Source organism: Oncorhynchus nerka, linkage group LG14, assembly GCF_034236695.1.
Source record: "Oncorhynchus nerka isolate Pitt River linkage group LG14, Oner_Uvic_2.0, whole genome shotgun sequence".
Taxonomy (NCBI): Eukaryota; Metazoa; Chordata; class Actinopteri; order Salmoniformes; family Salmonidae; genus Oncorhynchus; species Oncorhynchus nerka.
Window position 1 is genome coordinate 60,129,015 of NC_088409.1, and position 19,157 is coordinate 60,148,171.

Below are 19,157 nucleotides of genomic sequence, written 5' to 3' on the forward strand. Positions count from 1 at the left end.
ACTTGCAACCTTCCGCCCCGACATCCATGTCGATTTGTATTAGTGTGAACTAGACTAAGCCCTCTTTCTCCTCCTCTGTTTGCAGGAAGAAACATGTGTCGGCCATCTTGAACATCCGTGGGATGACTCGGCAGACGGAGCGCCAGGAGATCCTGAACATCGTGAAGGACATTGAGAACAGTGACACCCTGACACGGCTGTCTCGCGACCGCGCCCTCTTCTCCGAGGTGCCCGTCACATCCGAGGTGCACTGCCTGAACTTGGGCCTGAGCCGTATCGCCCTCACCGCCTCCTCCTGCTTCTCCAGACTGAGACGGCGGAGTACCAAGCGAGCCCCGGTCAGAGAGGCGTACGACGACATGCTCTAACGGCACTAACTGCTCTGGAAACGTTCTGATGACTCAAGCAGACAGACAGCAGCTCAACAGCAAGTCACAATGGAGCTCGTTGTCAAGTTCTGCACGTGGTGCCGATACCAGGGCCGGACCGCACAACACATTGAGGAAGTGGAACAACACAAGGAAAGAATAGCCATGTTGTGACCTTTCACCCTTCACAGCCACCTTGGTAAAGAAAGTATGATGACTGTTTCCATTGTGAGCGATATGCCTAGTCCTTGCAAGACTGGGAAAGAGCTTTCATAAGTGCAACCATATGGAGAAAAATATTAAAATACCCATTTAAGAGGACTTTTGGACTTGAATCCCTGTGGGTTGTTGGTATTGACTCCTTTTGACAAAGGGCAGTGGAAAGAGACACAAGCAACCTATTGGACAAGATTCTTAATACTGCACCTAGGTGACTATGAGGGTTAGATAGGAACTATGGTTTAAATCAGTTCTACTGATCAAGAGCACTGTTTGGAATAAATCAAAATGTCACGCACAATCCCATAATGTGCTGACATTGATATGGGTAAGGTTGGAGTCCGTTTTGTAGTTGCACATGATAAAAGCTCGATCTAAGGTACTACACCATTTTTATTATCTGTCATCTCAGTGGTGATTTTCATTGTATTTAAAATAATGATTCATAGTTTATTTTCATTTTGTGATATACAGTATATGGGGTAATGTATTTTGAGCAACTCAAGAGATGATTGAAGCCTGTGTGAGTGGATGAAATCATAACTGCCTATTTATGTACCAACCAATGAATTTATTTATTATGGCTGCTTGTAATCAATGTCAAACTGTAAATCCCAGTCTAATTAATGTATGATCATTCCAAGCTTGTGTTTTCTCCGGGTTTTGTCAAATGCTGAGACCCTGACCAAAATAATTCGACAGCCATCATTGAAGATGAAGATAAAGATTATTTTCAGATGTGTACTTTTACCTATGTAAATTAAACAATGAATAATTACTATTCTTCATGATTGTTGATAACAAATATTTTAATCCTCAGATAATTTGACTGATACTTGCACTTTTTAATAAAAAATAAAAAATCTGCATTTTCTTTTTTTTTTTTTTAATCAACAAGCAGACATTTTGGACTGAAACTTCAACTGTTTTTTGGTCACACACTGATTTAAAACGTTTCATCTGTTCACCTGGTTTTCCATAATTAAACAGCTGGATGTAATAATCTATCTGCTTTGAAATCGTACATAAATCATCTAATTAAATGAGAATAAATGACAACAGATAAAATATTTTGGCTTTGTTTTAAATTACCATTAACGATGGGAGATTGATGGGACCTCACTCCCAAATCATCTCTGTGTTTTGAAGGGCCTGTTGTTAACTTTCCTTTAATTAATTGATGAGAGAGGATTAAACCAATCATGTAACATTTTCTGTGACAGAGCTGAGGTGACAACTCCTTGGTAACCAACCTGAATGGAAAACAAAGTTCACAAACAGATCTTACCATGCGCTGTCTGGATGGAGTGGCTGTTTTCTGGCCCCTAACTACAGGGTCACAAAGCTACAGCACAACTGTTGTGTGTAGGTCTACATCTATTTCTGTTTTACAATGCTATTTCTTTCTGTTTTGTTTTCCACCCAAAGCGTCTTGGCAAAGAGTCCCTCTCTCATTACTCAGGGATGTTAGAGAGACGAGACTCAAGCTTGGTTTCTGAAGGAAAACAGCAGGGCGGGTGCATGTGGGTAGGTTGTGTATTTGGGCAATGTGGAAAAAGTGATTGGTTCAGTTCAGGAGTATAGGACTTCTAATAATGCTTACAGAGAAGCTTATTTTTCAGTAAACAGAGTTTTGCTGTTGTCCAACTAGGTTGAAAACTAATATGTTTAGTTGAGCCAAATGTACACCACTCAGTGGGAAAACTTCCTGTAGTCGTTTTTTCCCAATAATCTTTTCTTTTACACTTTCATGTAAGATAACAGTAATTTACCACAACAACAAAAACAACAACCATAAGAGTCTGAGAAATGAAGGCTATTTATTCCATGCGAGAAATTGCCAAGAAACTGAAGATCTCGTACAACGCTGTGTACTACTCCCTTCACAGAACAGCGCAAACTGTCTCTAACCAGAATAGAAAGAGGAGTGGAAGGCCCCGGTGCACAACTGAGCAAGATTACAAGTACATTACAGTGTCTAGTTTGAGAAACAGACGCCTCACAAGTCCTCAACTGGCAGCTTCATTAAGTAGTACCCACAAAACACCAGTCTCAATGTCAACAGTGAAGAGGCGACTCTGGGATGCTGGTCTTCTATCTTCAGTTTCTTGGCAATTTCTCGCATGGAATAGCCTTCATTTTTCAGAACAAGAATAGACTGACCGGTTTCAGATGAAAGTTCTTTGTTTCTGGCCATTTTGAGCCTGTAATCGAACCCACAAATGCTGATGCACCAGATACTCAACTAGTCTAAAGAAGACCAGTTTTATTGCTTCTTTAATCAGAACAACAGTTTTCAGCTGTGCTAACATAATTGCAAAACGGGTTTCTAATGATCAATTAGCCTTTTAAAATGATCAACTTGGATTAGCTAACACAACGTGCAATTGGAAGACAGGAGTGATGGTTGCTGATAATGGGCCTCTGTACGCCTATGTAGATATTCCATAAAACATGTACAACATTAACAACGTCTACACTGTATTTTTGATCAATTTGATGTTATTTTAATGGACAAAAAAATGTGCTTTTCTTTCAAAAACAAGGACGTTTCTAAATGACGCCAAACTTTTGAAAGGTAGTGTATACAGTTGAAGTGGGAAGTTTACATACACCTTAGCCAAATACATTTCAACTCCGTTTTTCACAATTCCTGACATTTAATCCTAGTAAAAATTCCCTGTTTTAGGTAAGTTAGGATCACCACTTTATTTTAAGAATGTGAAATGTCAGAATAATAGTAGAGAGAATGATTTATTTCACATTCCCAGTGGGTCAGAAGTTTACATTCACTCAATTAGTATTTGGTAGCATTGCCTTTAAATTGGTTAACTTGGGTCAAACGTTTCAGGTAGCCTTCGACAAGCTTCCCACAATAAGTTGGGTGAATTTTGGCCCATTCCTCCTGACAGAGCTGGTGTAACTGAGTCAGGTTTGTAAGCCTCCTTGCTCACACACACTTTTTCAGTTCTGCCCACAAATTTTCTATAGGATTGATGTCAGCTCTTTGTGATGGCCACTCCAATACCTTGACTTTGTTGTCCTTAAGCCATTTTGCCACAACTTTGGAAGTATGCTTGGGGACATTGTCTATTTGGAAGACCCATTTGCGACCAAGCTTCAACTTCCTGACTGATGTCTTGAGATGTTGCTTCAATATATCCACACAATTTTCCTTCCTCATGTAGCCATCTATTTTGTGAAGTGCACCAGTCCCTCCTGCACCAATCTCTCCTGCAAAGCACCGCCACAACATGATGCTGCCACCCCCGTGCTTCACGGTTGGGATGGTGTTCTTCGGCTCGCAAGCCTCCCTCTTTTTCCTCCAAACATAATGATAATTATGGCCAAACAGTTCTATTTTGGTTTCATCAGACCAGGGGACATTTCCCCAAAAAGCACAATCTTTGTCCCCATGTGCAGTTGCAAACCGTAGTCTGGCATTTTTATGGCCATTTGGAGCAGTGGCTTCTTCCTTGCTGAGCTGCCTTTCAGGTTATGACGATATAGGACTCGTTTTACTGTGGATATAGATACTTTTGGACCTGTTTCTTCCAGCATCTTCACAAGGTCCGTTACTGTTGTTCTGGGATTGATTTGCACTTTTCGCACCAAAGTACGTTCATCTCTAGGAGACAGAACGCGTCTCCTTCCTGAGCGGTATGACGGCTGCGTGGTCCCATGGTGTTTATACTTGCATACTATTGGTTATACAGATTAACGTGGTATCTTCAGGCATTTGGAAAATGCTACCAAGGATGAACCAGACTTGTGGATGTCGACAATTTTTTTTCTGAAGTCTTGGCTCAGCTTAGGTCTTGGATTTTCCCATGATGTCAAGCAAAGAGGCACTGAGTTTGAAGGTAGGCCTTGAAATATAATAATGTCTCATTATTCTATCTGTGGTTAGAGTTAGTGGAAGGATTAGCTAACATACTAACTAGTTGCAAAGTAAATAAAAGTAGGAAGTATTTGTTAAGTTGCTAATTAGCTAAAATTGTCTGTGATGAGATTTGAAGATGCAACCTTTGGATTGCTAGGCATTCACGTTATACATCTATTTAATTATTTTATTTAACCTTTATTTAACTAGGCAAGTCAGTTAAGAACACGTTCTTATTTACAATGATGGCCTAGGAACAGTGGGTTAACTGATCCAACTTTGATCTAATGCTCTAGGCTACCTGACACCCCGACCAACCACCCTCCTTTAATTTCTGCCTTAAGTCAACTTTTATCTTATGTAACCATACCAAAGGTAACATACTATATGAAAAGAATCATACTAATTTGAGTGTCTCGGATTTACGTTTACTATGTTACGTCCCTATCCATATCGACGGGACCGCAGGGGAGAAGGTGGAAAGCTTCAAGTTCCTTTGCGTACACATTACTGACAAACTGAAATGGTCTGCCCACACAGGCAGTGTGGTGAAGAAGGCTCAACAGAGCCTTTTCAACCTCAGGAGGCTAAAGAAATGTGGCTTGCCACCTGAAACCCTCACAAACTTTTACAAATGCACAATTGAGAGCATCCTGTCGGGCTCTATCACTGCCTGGTACAGAAACTGCACCACCCGCAACCGCAGGGCTCTCCAGAGTGTGGTGCGGTCTTCCCAACGCATCACCGGGGGCAAACTACCTGCCCTCCAGGACAACTACAGCACCCGATGTCACAGGAAGGCCAAAAACATGATCAAGGACAACAACTATCCGAGCCACTGCCTGTTCACCCCACTATCATCCAGAAGGCAAGGTCAGTGCAGTCACATCAAAGCTGGGACGAGAGACTGAAAAACAGCTTCTATCTCTAGGCCATCAGACTTAAATAGCCATCACTAGCACCTTAGAGGCTGCTGCCCTATATAAAGAGACTTGACATCACTGGCCACTTTAATAATGGAACACTAGTGACTTTAATAATGTTTACATATTTTGCATTACTTGTCTCATATGTATATACTATATTATATTCTACTGTATTTAAGTCAATGCCACTCTGACATTGCTCATCCAAATATTTATATATTCTTAATTCCATTCCTTTACTTTAGATTTGTGTGTATTATGGGTATTGTTGTGAACTTGTTAGATATTATTTGTTAGATTTTACTGCACTGTCAGAGCTAGAAACAAAATAATTTCGCTAAACCCGCAATAACATCTGCTAAACATGTGTATGTGACCAATACAATTTTATTTGGTTTGATTTCGTATGAGACCAGGCTGGGATGTTCAGTAGAGGGCGCCAGCACAGTGACAGTAGTTTCCCAGCGGGGACAGCACCTCTTCAAATTGAACCAAAACAACAAGCTTCTCTGCCAGGAGAGGACGCTGCAGGACATGGTATTAAAGTGACGTACAGTCATGGGAATTTCAGTGACACTTGTCATGTACAAGTGGATGTACTCGGTTTTGCCCACCACTCCTTCAGTCAATGTCATCCAATTTAATTCATCATTTGTATTTGTATGCAACAGCAAGAGGGGCAGGAAGTATATCCCTGAAAACGTTTTAGCAGAGATATCGATGTGCAACATATTTAGTCAGCAAACTGATTTTCAAACCTTTCGCATCATTACCAGTCATGTCAGCTATTGTAGCATTACATATGATTGTAAAGGGGTTATTATTACAAATTATTGTATTGTATACTATACAAAGCTGCGCATGCAGGATATCGGGAAAATATGCAGACGTTTCATAAATATACGTCATTTCCGGGATGATAGAGTGGCAATGACAGCTTGATCAACAACAATACATTTACACAGAACAGATCAATAAAGGTGAGTTTGGAAATGCGAAAATATGAAATGTATATATATTACTTTAGATTATATCTAGCTAATGCAATCGTATTATGACAATAGTAGTTGCGTCATGTTGATGCATTGTCTTTGCATGGGTCGTTCAATGATGCTGACTGTGGAGTCTGGACCAATCTCTGACCATTCGTAGACCATCTAGCTAGCTAATCGTACTAGTGTAATCGTAATACATTGCAAGCTAGCAAACCACTGATCCTGCAGATAACTAGCAGCTGAAAGCTACAGTCAAATTGTACAGAATGTTTACGTGTAATGTTTATGAAATCACGTTGTAATCAGCCTCTAGGTTTATCCTATAAAATACGTAAATATGTCATGCTTGACATATTTATTTTTCCAGCGTAGCGTTGTCCGTTCACTGTTTTTATTGTTTTGTGTTCTTTTTCATGATTGGTTTGATCTGCACGTAATTGTCCCTGATATGATTGCCATATTTTTAGCTAACGTTAGCTCTCTGCAGTAAATTACCCATTATGTGCATTTGCTGTACTGGAGCACTAGCTAGTATATCAAATACTTAATTTGAGCAATATCTGACCTGTAAATTAGCTAGATAGCTGTGACAAGGATTTGGCATGGATTACACAAACAATGTTTGGCATGACATTGACAGAAATGTAATTAGCAATAGCACAAACAGATATGAACCAGGCTAATTATTCGCACAATCTCATGACCATATTTGAACCTCAGGAAAAAAACATATTTCATTTGGTCCTTTTATTCCTTCTATTCTGAAGTTAACAGCACCATATTATGGTCAGTTTATGTGCCTATTGATGTTCTTCAGAGCCAAGCTATTCACAAAACATAATACAACGTCGGGGACATAACTTAGCCAGAGTTCCCCAACTTGGGTCCCGCAGGTGATTTTGTTATTTGACCCCCCCCCCCAAGTTTTCTGAGCAAAATGTCCAAAAATGTTTTAAATGTCGGACATAAAAGACTGAAAACACCGGATTATCAGCGCCAAGTGATTTTAATTTAGGATATCGGTTCCAAAGTATTCTCACGCATAATAGAGAGATATAGTATAAGTGATCATATAAAAATGTAAGCAAGGTTTGAAAGTATTATGTTTTAGTCAAATATTATATCTGTTTGGGCTTCTTGCGGTCAATTTGCAGCCTACAAATGATTTGTAATGGTGTTTCCGGTCCCCTGACCATCTGCTCAAGAATAAATCAGCCCACGGCTGAATCTAGTTGAACGTCCCTGCACTGGGCTATAGCCTAGTCAAACGAATATAATGAGTAGACCTAGGCCTATTTACAATCGAAATTCATTTCCATGCTGATATTTATTTTACCTGCCCCTCAAAGTTATGCTTTAACAAGTCCACAATACAAACATATTTATGTAGATTTCTTTAAGGTCATTTGAATAGCATGCATAACTGCATATGGTTTGTTTTGATTCCAGTGTCTACTCTCACGTGGTGCCTGCGTGTCCCTCCTGTTCACCTAGCAGCCCCTCACTGGAGAGAAGTCTGAAGGAGGAGGGCTCAGCCTCTCTTCCCCTGCCCAGCCAGCCACTATGGAGTAAGCATTGAGAATTATAGAGATAGCATCTTTATAAATGTCCCATTATGGCATCTGTGAGCACACAGCCAGCGCCATCACAGATAGAACAAGAAGCCAGATGTTTCATCATATGTATAAATAGTTTAGTGAGGAGAGGAAGGTCAATGGCCGGCAGTGGGAGAGTATGGAGCGAGATGGAACTGGGCCGAAATTCTGCAGCCCGACCTCAATACAGTTTTCTGTTCCCAAAACTACAATCTATTGTAAACAGAGTGCACTATGTTTTGTAGATTTCAAAAAATGGCATTGTTTGCAAAGAGTGCAAGATCAAATTGAGTTATTGCACACTGTTCGAAGAAGAGATTTGTACTTCCTTTTATACTGGTGTTACTTGCAAATCCGTCCCACCAGCACATGAATGTCCCTCAATTCCAAAAACTGTGTCCTTCTGACAGACCTTCTCTGCAGAAACCCACAATGAGCTGTGATAGTGGACTGGTGGAGAGGAACATTGCTGGAGGTAAGACACTCTTGTTACTGTAGTATCATTGTACTTTATATGACCTATGATTTTCCTCACACTCATATATGTTAATGAAATAATTTTGCTCATATTAGTCAATAACCTAATAGTAACGTGTCACTTTTGTACAATGATAAGTAGAAGGATATTATGGATACTGTAATGTATCATTTCCTTTTATTGTTGTCGTAATATAACAAATATAGGCCATATCCCCCTGTTTACTGTGACCTACACGTTCTGGTGAAGTACTTTAATATGATACTTTTTTACTTTAAAAAAAAAAAATTTTTACTTACTTAATTGTAAGTCGCTCTGGATAAGAGCGTCTGCTAAATGACTTAAATGATACTATTACTTTCATTTCAGTAAAACGTATACATTATTTATATAGCCAGCAGCAGATGGTGGTTTATCTAGGGCAACCTGCAAGGCGTTCAAAAATGTGTTTTTTCACAGTTGAATATCGAAAGAGAAATTTCACCACTTATAACGACCTCATTCATCATCTCCAGCACCATCCCAATATCAACATATTTGAAAAGGATGGGTTTCTTTGTTTTGTTGTCAAACACTACTAACGCTTGCCTGCTCATAGTTGTTTAAAATCACCTGATGCACACCAGATAATGTCATCAGTGTCTCCGGATTGTGTCAAACTTTGCCTGTTCAGTTGGTTAAACATTCAAAAGGCACTCGCACATCTGAGCCATTTTTTTCTTTGCAGGTGCATGGGTACAGTTGAATAAAATGAGAAAAAAAAGAAGAAGCCCGCAAACAGTTCTTGCTAGTGTCCCTGCTCTTTAATACGCTTTACGTATCGGCCTCACGGCCTTCGTCAGAACTTTTGTGAGTTAAAAAAAAAAGAATTGCACCCTTATGTAGACCTAGCCCCGCCCACATCCGTTCCACTCATCGAATGGGGTTGAAGTCGAGGGAAAACAAATAAGTGCTACCAAATATAACAATATGCATTTCATAAATATTAGAATAAAGTGTGTAAATAAGACGTATTAAACACCTCTGTAAAACCACAATGAGGACATCGACCTACCAAGCAAGTTTTCATAAATCAATGGGTACAGCGCAAGAAAAACGTCAGAGTCATCTGAAATAGGGGCATAATTCATGTTGACATTTACAACATAACATACGTAGGCATTTCATCATTAAGACCTTTAACTTTCTCTATGCCACAAAATGTACTGCGACTGGATAATCCCTGTCGTTTCTCCTGATTGAACATTTGTGTTCACAGATTCTCTGTTTGAGAGAACGAGAGGTTTTTCCTACATAGCACAGCCCACATGGACATTTAATCATGTAGATAACAAAGGTGGTGGAGCGCGTAGTAATGTCATTCATTTGAGGAAGGCCGTGAGGCCCGATACGTAAAGCTTATTAAAGATCACTGAATACTATCAAGAGCAAGTGTGCTGGTTTCTTAATCTTTCCTAAATTGGTTAAACATTAAATATTATGTCCAAAGAGCAGAAGTCTATCCACTTTTTCAATTCATTTGTTTTTGGTTTCGACAACATAATCCAGACAAACAGTTTGAGAATCACCGATTATAGGCCCCGCCCTTTTCTCAGGCGTTCAGAGGGCTTTATGGGAAAGTCTCCCTGTGTTTTACTGATAAGGACTTCAGGACAGACGACTGAATGTATTATTATGGTCTGTCTGTTTGGTCTCCAAGGTATTTATATCAAGCAGCATCAACTGAATGACCATGTGAAAGAGTAACTGTTAACAAGCCTGATTGAAATACTGTAGATGAAAATAGAATTTGTCATATGTGAATAGCCTACTTTTCAGTGAAGACTGGTATGTATTGTATAGCTGTTTAGAAGGTGAAACAGGTTAGGCTAGTGTTAGTGATGGGCGAGCCCCTCCAAGTGATTGGACGTGAGTGTGAAGGTGAATGACTTCCACTATTGTCTCAGCCAGCTGACCCTGCCAAGCTAACCTCTATGAGTGTTTGGCTCTTTTACCACTTCGGCGTCCCAGCCGACCCAGAGGGGATGTGGGACAGCGGGGCCGTGGATCCACCCGAGGAGGAGGGCCGCACCTTCATGCAGGTTCTCAGCGAGAAGTACAGCCCGGAGAACTTCCCGTACCGCCGATGGCCCGGCATGGGCGTGGTGGTAGTGCCAACTCTCCCACAGGGCTCGCCCATGAAAGGTGAGGACTTCAACATGATCCATCCACAGTTTTACCCATTGAACCCTGTTTTAAAAACGCCATTGGCATCCCTGAGTAGGTTCCTTCCTCTTCAGCAGCTCAGTTAAGATGAGGATTATGATGATTGAGCGATGGTAGAGAGAGGCCAGGTTTACTCAAGTCATTCTGCTCTCTCTCTCTCTCTTTATATATATATATATATATATATAGATCGTTTGAACCTTCCCAGTGTGCTCGTCCTGGCTGGCTGTGGAATCAGCCATGCGGGAGAGCAGAGAGAGATCGCAGCCTTCTGTGCCCACGTGATGGAGCTCGACCTGTCCCAGAACAAGCTCCAGGACTGGCATGAGGTGGGTGGGCTCAACTAGGGTACTCTGTCAAGATGGGAAACATTGAGTACATTTAGTATAAGAATTGGGTACATTTTATAGTAACTTTGTACATTAATTCCTCTACCAGTATGCAATCTCACCCATATCCTTGTAGATAGTTACATGTGTGAATAATTATATTGAGGACGTCACACTAAGTATGAAGCCACTCCTTTCAGATCAGTAAGATTGTGTCAAACATCCCCAACCTGGACTTCCTCAACCTGAGCTCCAACCCGCTAAGTGAGGTTGTCTTGGAGCCTAGCGGTGCTAAGGCCTTTGCCCGAGTCCGACGCCTGGTCCTCAACAACACTCAAGTGTCCTGGAACACGGTGCTCGTACTAACACGGGAGATGCCTGAGTAAGATCAACCTTGATGCTACACTGCTTTTAAACACCTTTTTTATTTAGCAAAGGCAACTTCTGATTGTTCACTTCTCAAGACGGAAAATGTTGTTTTCCTAAGTCAGCGAGAGGGATTTTGTGTCTTTCTCGAGTATTGTGGACTGGAGAGAGTAGTGAGTGGTTATCTGTCATGAGGTCCAGGTTGCAGGCAGCCAACAGTACATTACAGTAGAAGCATTAAGACAAGTTAATGGTCTATATATAATGGTCTGTGTTGCTCCCTGCTTTGCCCGCCAGGCTGGAAGAGCTGTTCCTGTGCCTTAATGAGTACACCACCGTGTCAGCCTCTACTGTGCCCTGCCCCACACTGCGCCTGCTGCACATCACTGACAACAACCTGCAGGACTGGGCCGAGGTGCGCAAGATTGGGCCCATGTTCCCCGGCCTGGAAACTCTGGTCATGTCCAACTGTAACCTGAGCTCCATTCAGGACTCCGAAGACATGCTGCGGCGCCTCTTCCCCAACCTACGCAGCATCAATCTGCACAACTCAGGTATCAACCAGAGCAGAGTATTGGGGTTGTGTCCTTCACTGGCAACTGTCCTTGGATATTTTAAGTGCACCCAACATCCTTATCGCTAACACTCCCCTCTACTTGGTTCGGTCGGTCGGTCTCTGTCTGTCTGTCTGTCTGTCTGTCTGTCTGTCTGTCTGTCTGTCTATCTATCTATCCCCCTCTTCTCCCATTCCCACCATCCTCTTTGACCATCAGTTATCTCAACCGTTTGTGTCAGAGCCAGGGCACAAATGTAAAGATCCTTCTTTTTGACTGCTTATGGAAGTTATGAGTTTTAATCTCATTGACTAATAAGGTGTGTGTGGGTGTGCGGTCTGCTATGCGTCTCTGTGTGTGCCAGGTCTTAACCGATGGGAGGACATAGAGAAGCTGAACCAGTTTCCTAAACTGGAAGATGTGAGGCTGCAGGGGATTCCCTTACTGCAGACCTATACCAACACAGAGCGTCGGAGCCTCATGGTATCACAGTAAGTTTCTCTGGGAGCTACTGGGTGAGTGAGGCAACCACACAGACCTCAACACACAAATGAGTTGAAAGATCTCATTTTTCACTGAGTGCGGTTGCATGCACACAATAATGCGATTTAATGTAGTAGTTTGATTAAAACGTTTACATGCTTTGCAAGAAGAACAATTTCCCTAACAACCCTGTTTACAAGGACACAGGTTACCTGATGGCGATTTTTTTTTTGCCAATTAAAATAAACATTCTACCACAACCACCTTGTTATTTTTGGTTAAGCAGTTTTCTTTCAGAGTTCGGACATTAGAAAGTTTGTCTGTGAAAACGACTTCTAAGACGGATACATTCAGTTGTTCCGAACTCACTTCACTCGCGCTAAAGAGGGAGACTCGCTCGGCTGGTGTCGGCACATACACAGATCAAATACAGCGCTGGAACACAGATTAAGGTGTTTACATGTCCTAATAATTTGAAAGATTATTCAGAAAACCAGGTGTTTTAATCGGCGTGTGCTGACTTCAATTTTGACCGTACGCCAATTATGATAAGCAGAGTGAGGTGTTTACATGACTATTGCATAATCTTCCTACTGCCATAATCAGTTTAATATCAAATTATTACTGTGCCTGTAAACATACTCACTGTGACATTACATTAACACAGACACACACACAATACTTCAACACTGCCATATATCTAGATAGTGAAAAGCTCAACCTTCATCCTCGCAGCCTGCCCTCTGTATCATCGCTCAATGGCAGTGTGGTGACGGACGGGGAGAGAGAGGACTCGGAGAGGTTCTTCATTCGTTACCATGTCGACTACCCAGAGGAGGAGCTACCTTACAGGTGTACAACACTGTGCTTCTCCTTTCACTGATCCAGTGAGACTGCATATATCCATTCAAAAGGATTTGGCACATACTTAACTGGCTTAATTGTAGTATCGGGTGCCTATTAAAATGTGTACATTAAAAATCGAATCTTCTCATTCATTAAAAATAATTACAATAACCTCACCATGATGTAAATGTAGTGTGTTTGTGTGTTGCTAAACCCGTTTTTACCTGCCGTCCTAGGTATCACTGCCTGGTGACCAAATACGGGAAGCTGGAACCCTTGGCTGAGATCGACCTTCGACCCCGCTGCCACGCCAAGGTGGAGGTGCACTGCGAGGACAAAGTGGAGGAGGTGAGTATCCGCCTGGACCAGACTGTGGCCGAGCTGAAGAAACAGCTGAGGACAGTGGTGCAGCTGTCGGCCAATCAGATGCGTCTTTACTACATCGACAAGGAGTGTGTCTTTGGGCCGGAGGAGATGAAGTACCACACCAGAGCCCTCCACTCCTACAGTATCCAGGACGGGGACGAACTCCTGGTGGTGCCTAAGGCTGGCCGGGGGACTACCACCGCTGCCAAACCACTATCAAACCTTAACTCCAAAACCTTAACTCCCCCGCCATAGAAGTAGAATAACTAGAACGGTTCACCTATCATGGCACATTGACTTGAATGGGTAATGCAGTTCTAGTAATTATATTTCTATGCTCATACCCTTCCCCATCCTAATCTTGTCTGAAGAACTCCCTGCACCCCTCCTTACGCCCATCCTATGTTTTACATTCAGTGTGGGACACACTATCAGGAATAACAGCGACTCTGACTCTGATTCTGACTGGCTTGCGTTTCACCTCACAGCACCACACATGCACACACACACCAATTAATCCGAAAAAATGTGTCTTGTATGCTGCCCTCGAAAGGTGTGTGTATTATGTGTGACTGAGTCCCCTCTTTGTCTTGGTGTAACGCCTCTGCCCTTGACTCCTAAAAAGGCTATCTTTTGGGGAAGGAGCACAGGAGATATTGCAGAGTACAACCACAGTATCTTTTATCTTTAAGACAATCTCCCATTTGCATACCCTGTGGTGTGCAGAGGATGTTGATGAAAGGATATGGTATACTGCTGTGCCACAGACTCTGTTTTGAGTGTACTAGGTTGATTGTACTGTAGCTAACGGAAGTATTCATCGCGTCGTGTCATTCCACTTCCTCACAAGACCGAGCCATAGTTTTTGATGGGTTATTCTAAGTTAGGTTTAGTTCTCCTACGTTGAATTCAGTAAGATTAGTATTTTTGGAGGATACTTGATATTCAAACTCAAATCGTGTTGAGCTTTTAAATGGTCTTTCCTTTGGCCAGTTGTATCGTAGTGTTTATAGGATATTGATGCCTCTGACTGAAATCATTGATGTACCATAGAGTGCTGCATGAGACTGTTCTTTCCTAAGTGTGTTTTTATGTAGTTTGTGTGGATCCTTCCACTGTCTGGGACCGTCCGTACATGTTAAGCCTAAATTACGTTTGAACACCTATTGACACATTTGCTTCTGTGCCAGAGCCAAAGTATCTCAGGTCTATTGCAGACAGAGGCTTTGTGTGTTCACCAAAGATTTGTATGAACTCTGTGTACTGTTCATTGCATTGTTGATGCATTTTCCTTGTGTGTGAAGAGGCTCATGCTTGGTGTTATTTTCTGTCATTGTGAGGGCAAAGGTCACTATGTCAGTAGCGGTTGTCTGGGACAGTAGAACTAAGGCATTGCTTGGTACTTCACAGCTAAGGGACACCGCCACTTTAAATCCCAATTTACAGGCTGTTTGTTTCCCTGTTGGATCTTAATTGACATCATTTGTTGTATTATGTCATTGTCTGATTTGGAAGACAGTAAAGTATTGGAAGATGCGCTTAGTAGAGCTAGATCTCTCTAAAGATTGGAAACTAGACAATAGCAGCATATTTCATACCGCTTGTTGTATTTATTTAGTCATTAAAACATTGTAATAAGCAGTAAGGGTCCGTTATTTTTGGTAGGCATAATATTTCTATGTCGCTTAGATGGCTACCTGGTTTACTCTAGACAGCTTCTCTTGGTTAGTGAACCCATGTTTTAATGTAGTCAGTATGCACTGGCAATCAATCAATCAAATGTATTTATAAAGCCCTTTTTACATCAGCCGATGTCACTAAGTGCTATACAGAAACCCAGCCTAAGACCCCAAACAGCAGGCAATGCAGATGTAGAAGCACGGTGGCTAGGAGACAGCAAGGGGTCTTCAGGCCAGGTAGTCCTGAGGCATGGTCTTAGGGCTCAGGTCCTCCGAGAGAGAAAAAGAGAGAGAGAATTAGAGAGAGCAGACTTCAATTAACACAGGACACCAGATAAGACAGGAGAAATACTCCAGATATAACAGACTGACCCTAGCCCCCAGACACATAAACTATTGCAGCATAATTACTGGAGGCCGAGACATGAGGGGTCGGGAGACACTGTGGCCCTGTCCGACTATACCCCCGGACAGAGCCAACCAGGCAGGATATAACCCCACCCACTGGCAGGCACACTAATGCATTAATGTGAATATTGAGAGTTGCACTGTCTAAAGGGATAAAGATTTAATCAAATATAAAGGAATAAAACATTTATCTGATTCTGGAGCCATGGCTCAATGTACTTTTAGATAATGTCATATGCCTAGATGTAATGGCTTCCCGTGATTTCTGAAATAATGTTTTAGTGTAGGCAGTGGACACTACTACTAACAATGTGTGACAGAATTGAGAGTGGCACAGTACAGTAATTAAAGGAAAATTGAATCCGCTATAGGCTAATGGTATGCGACAGTCATCTGAGCCCGTTCATTCAGTTCATACTGCAGTGATGCCTTTTATTTCCGTTTCATCATCATCAACATAGCACATTTCAGGATTCTGAATCAAGTTATCAACTTACATCTGCTAGAGTTTGACATGTTTGAAATGCAGAAATGTGTCATTTTAATTACATTTTAATGTATAATATTGATTTATTTATTTGTGTGTGATGCTTTCCCTAGTAGTGTCAGCACACACTGAATTGATGCACTAGTTATTTTCATGATCAGTATGTTTTCGGGTAAAGGATTTGTTTAGCATCTATTCCAGGTCACCACCTTACTTTAGTCTGGGTTTAATAGCCAATGCTTTATACTTCATTTATGTGTTATTTGTTCCGGAGTAGTACAAATATTTATCGCTGTTGTGGGTTAGTGCCTATCCTGAACCGCAAATTATTTATAAAGCCATTATGCAGCTCCACAATATTCAGGTACAGTACATATATCTCCTGCTGTTCTATTGTAGGTATGAATCCTTCTGCTTATTCAACCTAACCTTGTGTATTCTCATCACTGTGTAAAATGTGGGAAGAAGAAAGGGATAGTAAAGTAATGTACCACTTACTGTTGTATTGAAGGGAATGGTTTAAATGTGGCAAAAGAATCTGAGAATTTCAGCCACATTACAGGCTAGGTAAACCGGGCAGCTAGCTACATCGAAATTAGCATGATTCTAAACACCTGATATATGTGTGTTCCATGAGTTCAACCAGTATAGAGACTCTTTTCTGATTGTCTGCCTCCTGGATGTAACAATGCTGTCCAAATGTGTTTACTACAGTACATGCAAATGTTTAGAAAAGGTATATATGTGTGGCATAAATATAAGTATGGAACATGTATCATTCAATGATGGCTGTATGAGTTTGTATGATTGAATGCAATTTAAATGGCAGATGAGCAGATTGATGTAATTCCTCTGAACTCCATATTAGTCACCTGTGTAGAGTAAGATGCATACAAGAATAAACAGCGGTGTTCTTTCTACAGTGTAGTATTCAATTATTCTACTGTTACTTTGACTGAGATGTTGAAGACCGATGCAGTCATTGCTATCAGCCTCCTTTCTTTTTTTTTTGTACAGCTGGCTTATTATGAAGTTGTCTGTGGTATTGTTGCCAGTCCCAGTTGTCTTAGCTTCCATTGCCTTGATGGAAGTTACAAAGAAAATGGCCCCATTTCAGCTCAAATCCATTACAACCATGTAAATCCAAATAAATGTGGCACATTTTTTTTAGGGCATGTGACTTATAGAGGTGCTGCTTTGATAATGTTAAAGATTATGTTGGCTTCTAAACCTTTCTTTTGATAAGAGGTGAAAAAACATTCAATGACACAATTTTATATTAATGATTTGTATTATGTGAATTATCTGTGTCCCCCTCCTAAATTCCCCCCAAAAAAGACAATTGGTCGCTGTAGTGCGAATAACTAGACTGCAAATAACTACATTATTCTTATCAGCTTTGGTAGCTGTGAAACAAACTAAAGGATTTATAACCAAGGGACACACATGCACATTTTAATTCATTTTTATTTTTATGTTACCTAGGTAAGTCACTTAAGAACAAATTCTTATTTGCAATGACGCCCTATGGGATTCCCAGTCATAGCCGGTTGTGATACAGCCTGGATTTGAACCATAGTGTCTGTAGTGATGCCTCTAGCACTGAGATGCAGTGCCCAAGCCCAATGTTTGTCATTGAACATTTGCATTAAACATTTTTTCAATATTTAATGGTGTTGTGTGTGTATATTATGTGGTATTACTGAATTCCAAATCTAACATTTTGAAATGTCATAACCACTATGCTTATCGGTAACCATGACATCTATGAACATGTCTGTGGTTATGTGACCAGAGACTAGAAAATCTTTGTTGTGACGTAACAGGCTCTCATTATGACACAACGTTGCCCTCTTCTGGATTGTCGAGTTTTATCTTGATTATTTTTTCCGAGCCGTGTGTGGTCTTGGCCAAGAACAGCAATCAAGGAAAGGCAAGAAAAAGAGAGTCAGAGTGGGGTCTAGAACCCCACGGACGCAATGGGATTTATGATAAAGAGAAAATGGTTTTGCAAGCAGTTGTGTGGGCTATGTCAGATCAGATGTGAACGTGAGTGTGTGGACCTGAATTAGCGTGGGGGTCTTTTTCAATTCAATTCAATTCAAGGGCTTTATTGGCATGGGAAACATGTGTTAACATGTTAATATGTTAACATTTTTCTCTGTGTGCTGTTTACATCCGTCGCCAAGGTGATCGTGAGGGAGGCGGTCCTCTGCTTTTACGTTCGTGGACAGGAATAAACCAATCCACGACAGCTATTTGCTGAACTAACGTCACAGTTAAAGAGAAAGGTCTGTTACTTGGTCAGCTAAAACTATTGAAATGCAAAGGCAGTGATAGCTATTTTATGTCAAATGTTATCGGTTCAGCATACCGGTATTCAAAACTGCGGTCTAACGACGCCGATAGGCCAGCTAGAAGCCACTTTGGGGACGCTCTGCCAGTCGGACTGACAACAGACGGGATGATCTCAGGCTGGGGGTGAGTGAAGAATGCAGTGGCCACTGGCCAGTGGCTGCAGGCAAACCTTGGAACAGTTGATTTCTTGCCACTCTGATAGTTTATCTAAAATGTGTATGCTTCAATCTCGTAGTATGAATGCAGCTAAGCTAAAATCCGGTGCTCTTGAGTCACAATCAGATGCTTAGCTAAAAAGAAACCCGTCCCTTGTAATAAAAAAATACACGCCCGCGCTCTGACTCGTTCGCGCGCACACTCTGCTAACACGTTAGCTAGCCTAGCTAGCCAACTTGCTTGCCCTGGGACTGGTAGTGATATGTGGTTCTAGCCAACTGCTGCGGTATAGAAACTCGGGGAGCTGCTAGCCCCTAGTGTATTGGCGGTTAGTCCATAAACGGTGCCCCCGTACAGTACACCCACGCCCTTCCCTGCACTCAAAGTAGCTCATCAGCCCAGGGTTTCAGTTTTCATCACTCAACTATCCATTATGTGATATGCATTTCAAACCGG

At 41.5% G+C, this 19,157-nt stretch overlaps 3 protein-coding genes across 6 annotated transcripts in view; all 3 read left to right on the forward strand.

Annotated features, from left to right (window-relative positions):
* LOC115141577 (tumor necrosis factor alpha-induced protein 2-like) overlaps nucleotides 1-1,373 on the forward strand; it is a 35,752-nt gene extending 34,379 nt beyond the window's left edge. For all 3 annotated transcript variants that reach the window (XM_029680576.2, XM_029680577.2, XM_029680575.2), the window contains exon 13: nucleotides 86-1,373. In XM_029680576.2, the coding sequence (XP_029536436.2) occupies nucleotides 86-368 (283 nt within the window). In that variant the 3' untranslated portion in view covers nucleotides 369-1,373. The remainder of the gene's footprint in view (nucleotides 1-85) is intronic.
* A 4,902-nt stretch (nucleotides 1,374-6,275) lies between these two features.
* LOC115141578 (tubulin-specific chaperone cofactor E-like protein) lies at nucleotides 6,276-17,107 on the forward strand. 2 transcript variants are annotated; one of them, XM_029680579.2, is made up of 10 exons: nucleotides 6,276-6,376; nucleotides 7,841-7,959; nucleotides 8,397-8,461; nucleotides 10,475-10,648; nucleotides 10,859-10,998; nucleotides 11,199-11,380; nucleotides 11,662-11,918; nucleotides 12,283-12,409; nucleotides 13,137-13,253; nucleotides 13,484-17,107. In XM_029680579.2, exons 2-10 carry the CDS (start codon nucleotides 7,955-7,957, stop codon nucleotides 13,866-13,868), a joined length of 1,452 nt encoding a protein of 483 aa, XP_029536439.1. In that variant the 5' UTR covers nucleotides 6,276-6,376; nucleotides 7,841-7,954; the 3' UTR covers nucleotides 13,869-17,107. The 2 variants fall into 2 exon arrangements, with proteins under 2 accessions (XP_029536439.1, XP_029536440.1); XM_029680580.2 differs by lacking the exons at nucleotides 6,276-6,376; nucleotides 7,841-7,959 and having other exon boundaries at nucleotides 8,410-8,461; nucleotides 10,411-10,648.
* A 1,319-nt stretch (nucleotides 17,108-18,426) lies between these two features.
* Nucleotides 18,427-19,157, forward strand: part of LOC115141579 (ubiquitin carboxyl-terminal hydrolase 2-like) — a 30,402-nt gene continuing 29,671 nt past the window's right edge. Inside the window, exon 1 of the mRNA XM_029680582.2 lies at nucleotides 18,427-18,668. The gene's annotated coding sequence lies outside the window, so the exon portion shown is untranslated. The remainder of the gene's footprint in view (nucleotides 18,669-19,157) is intronic.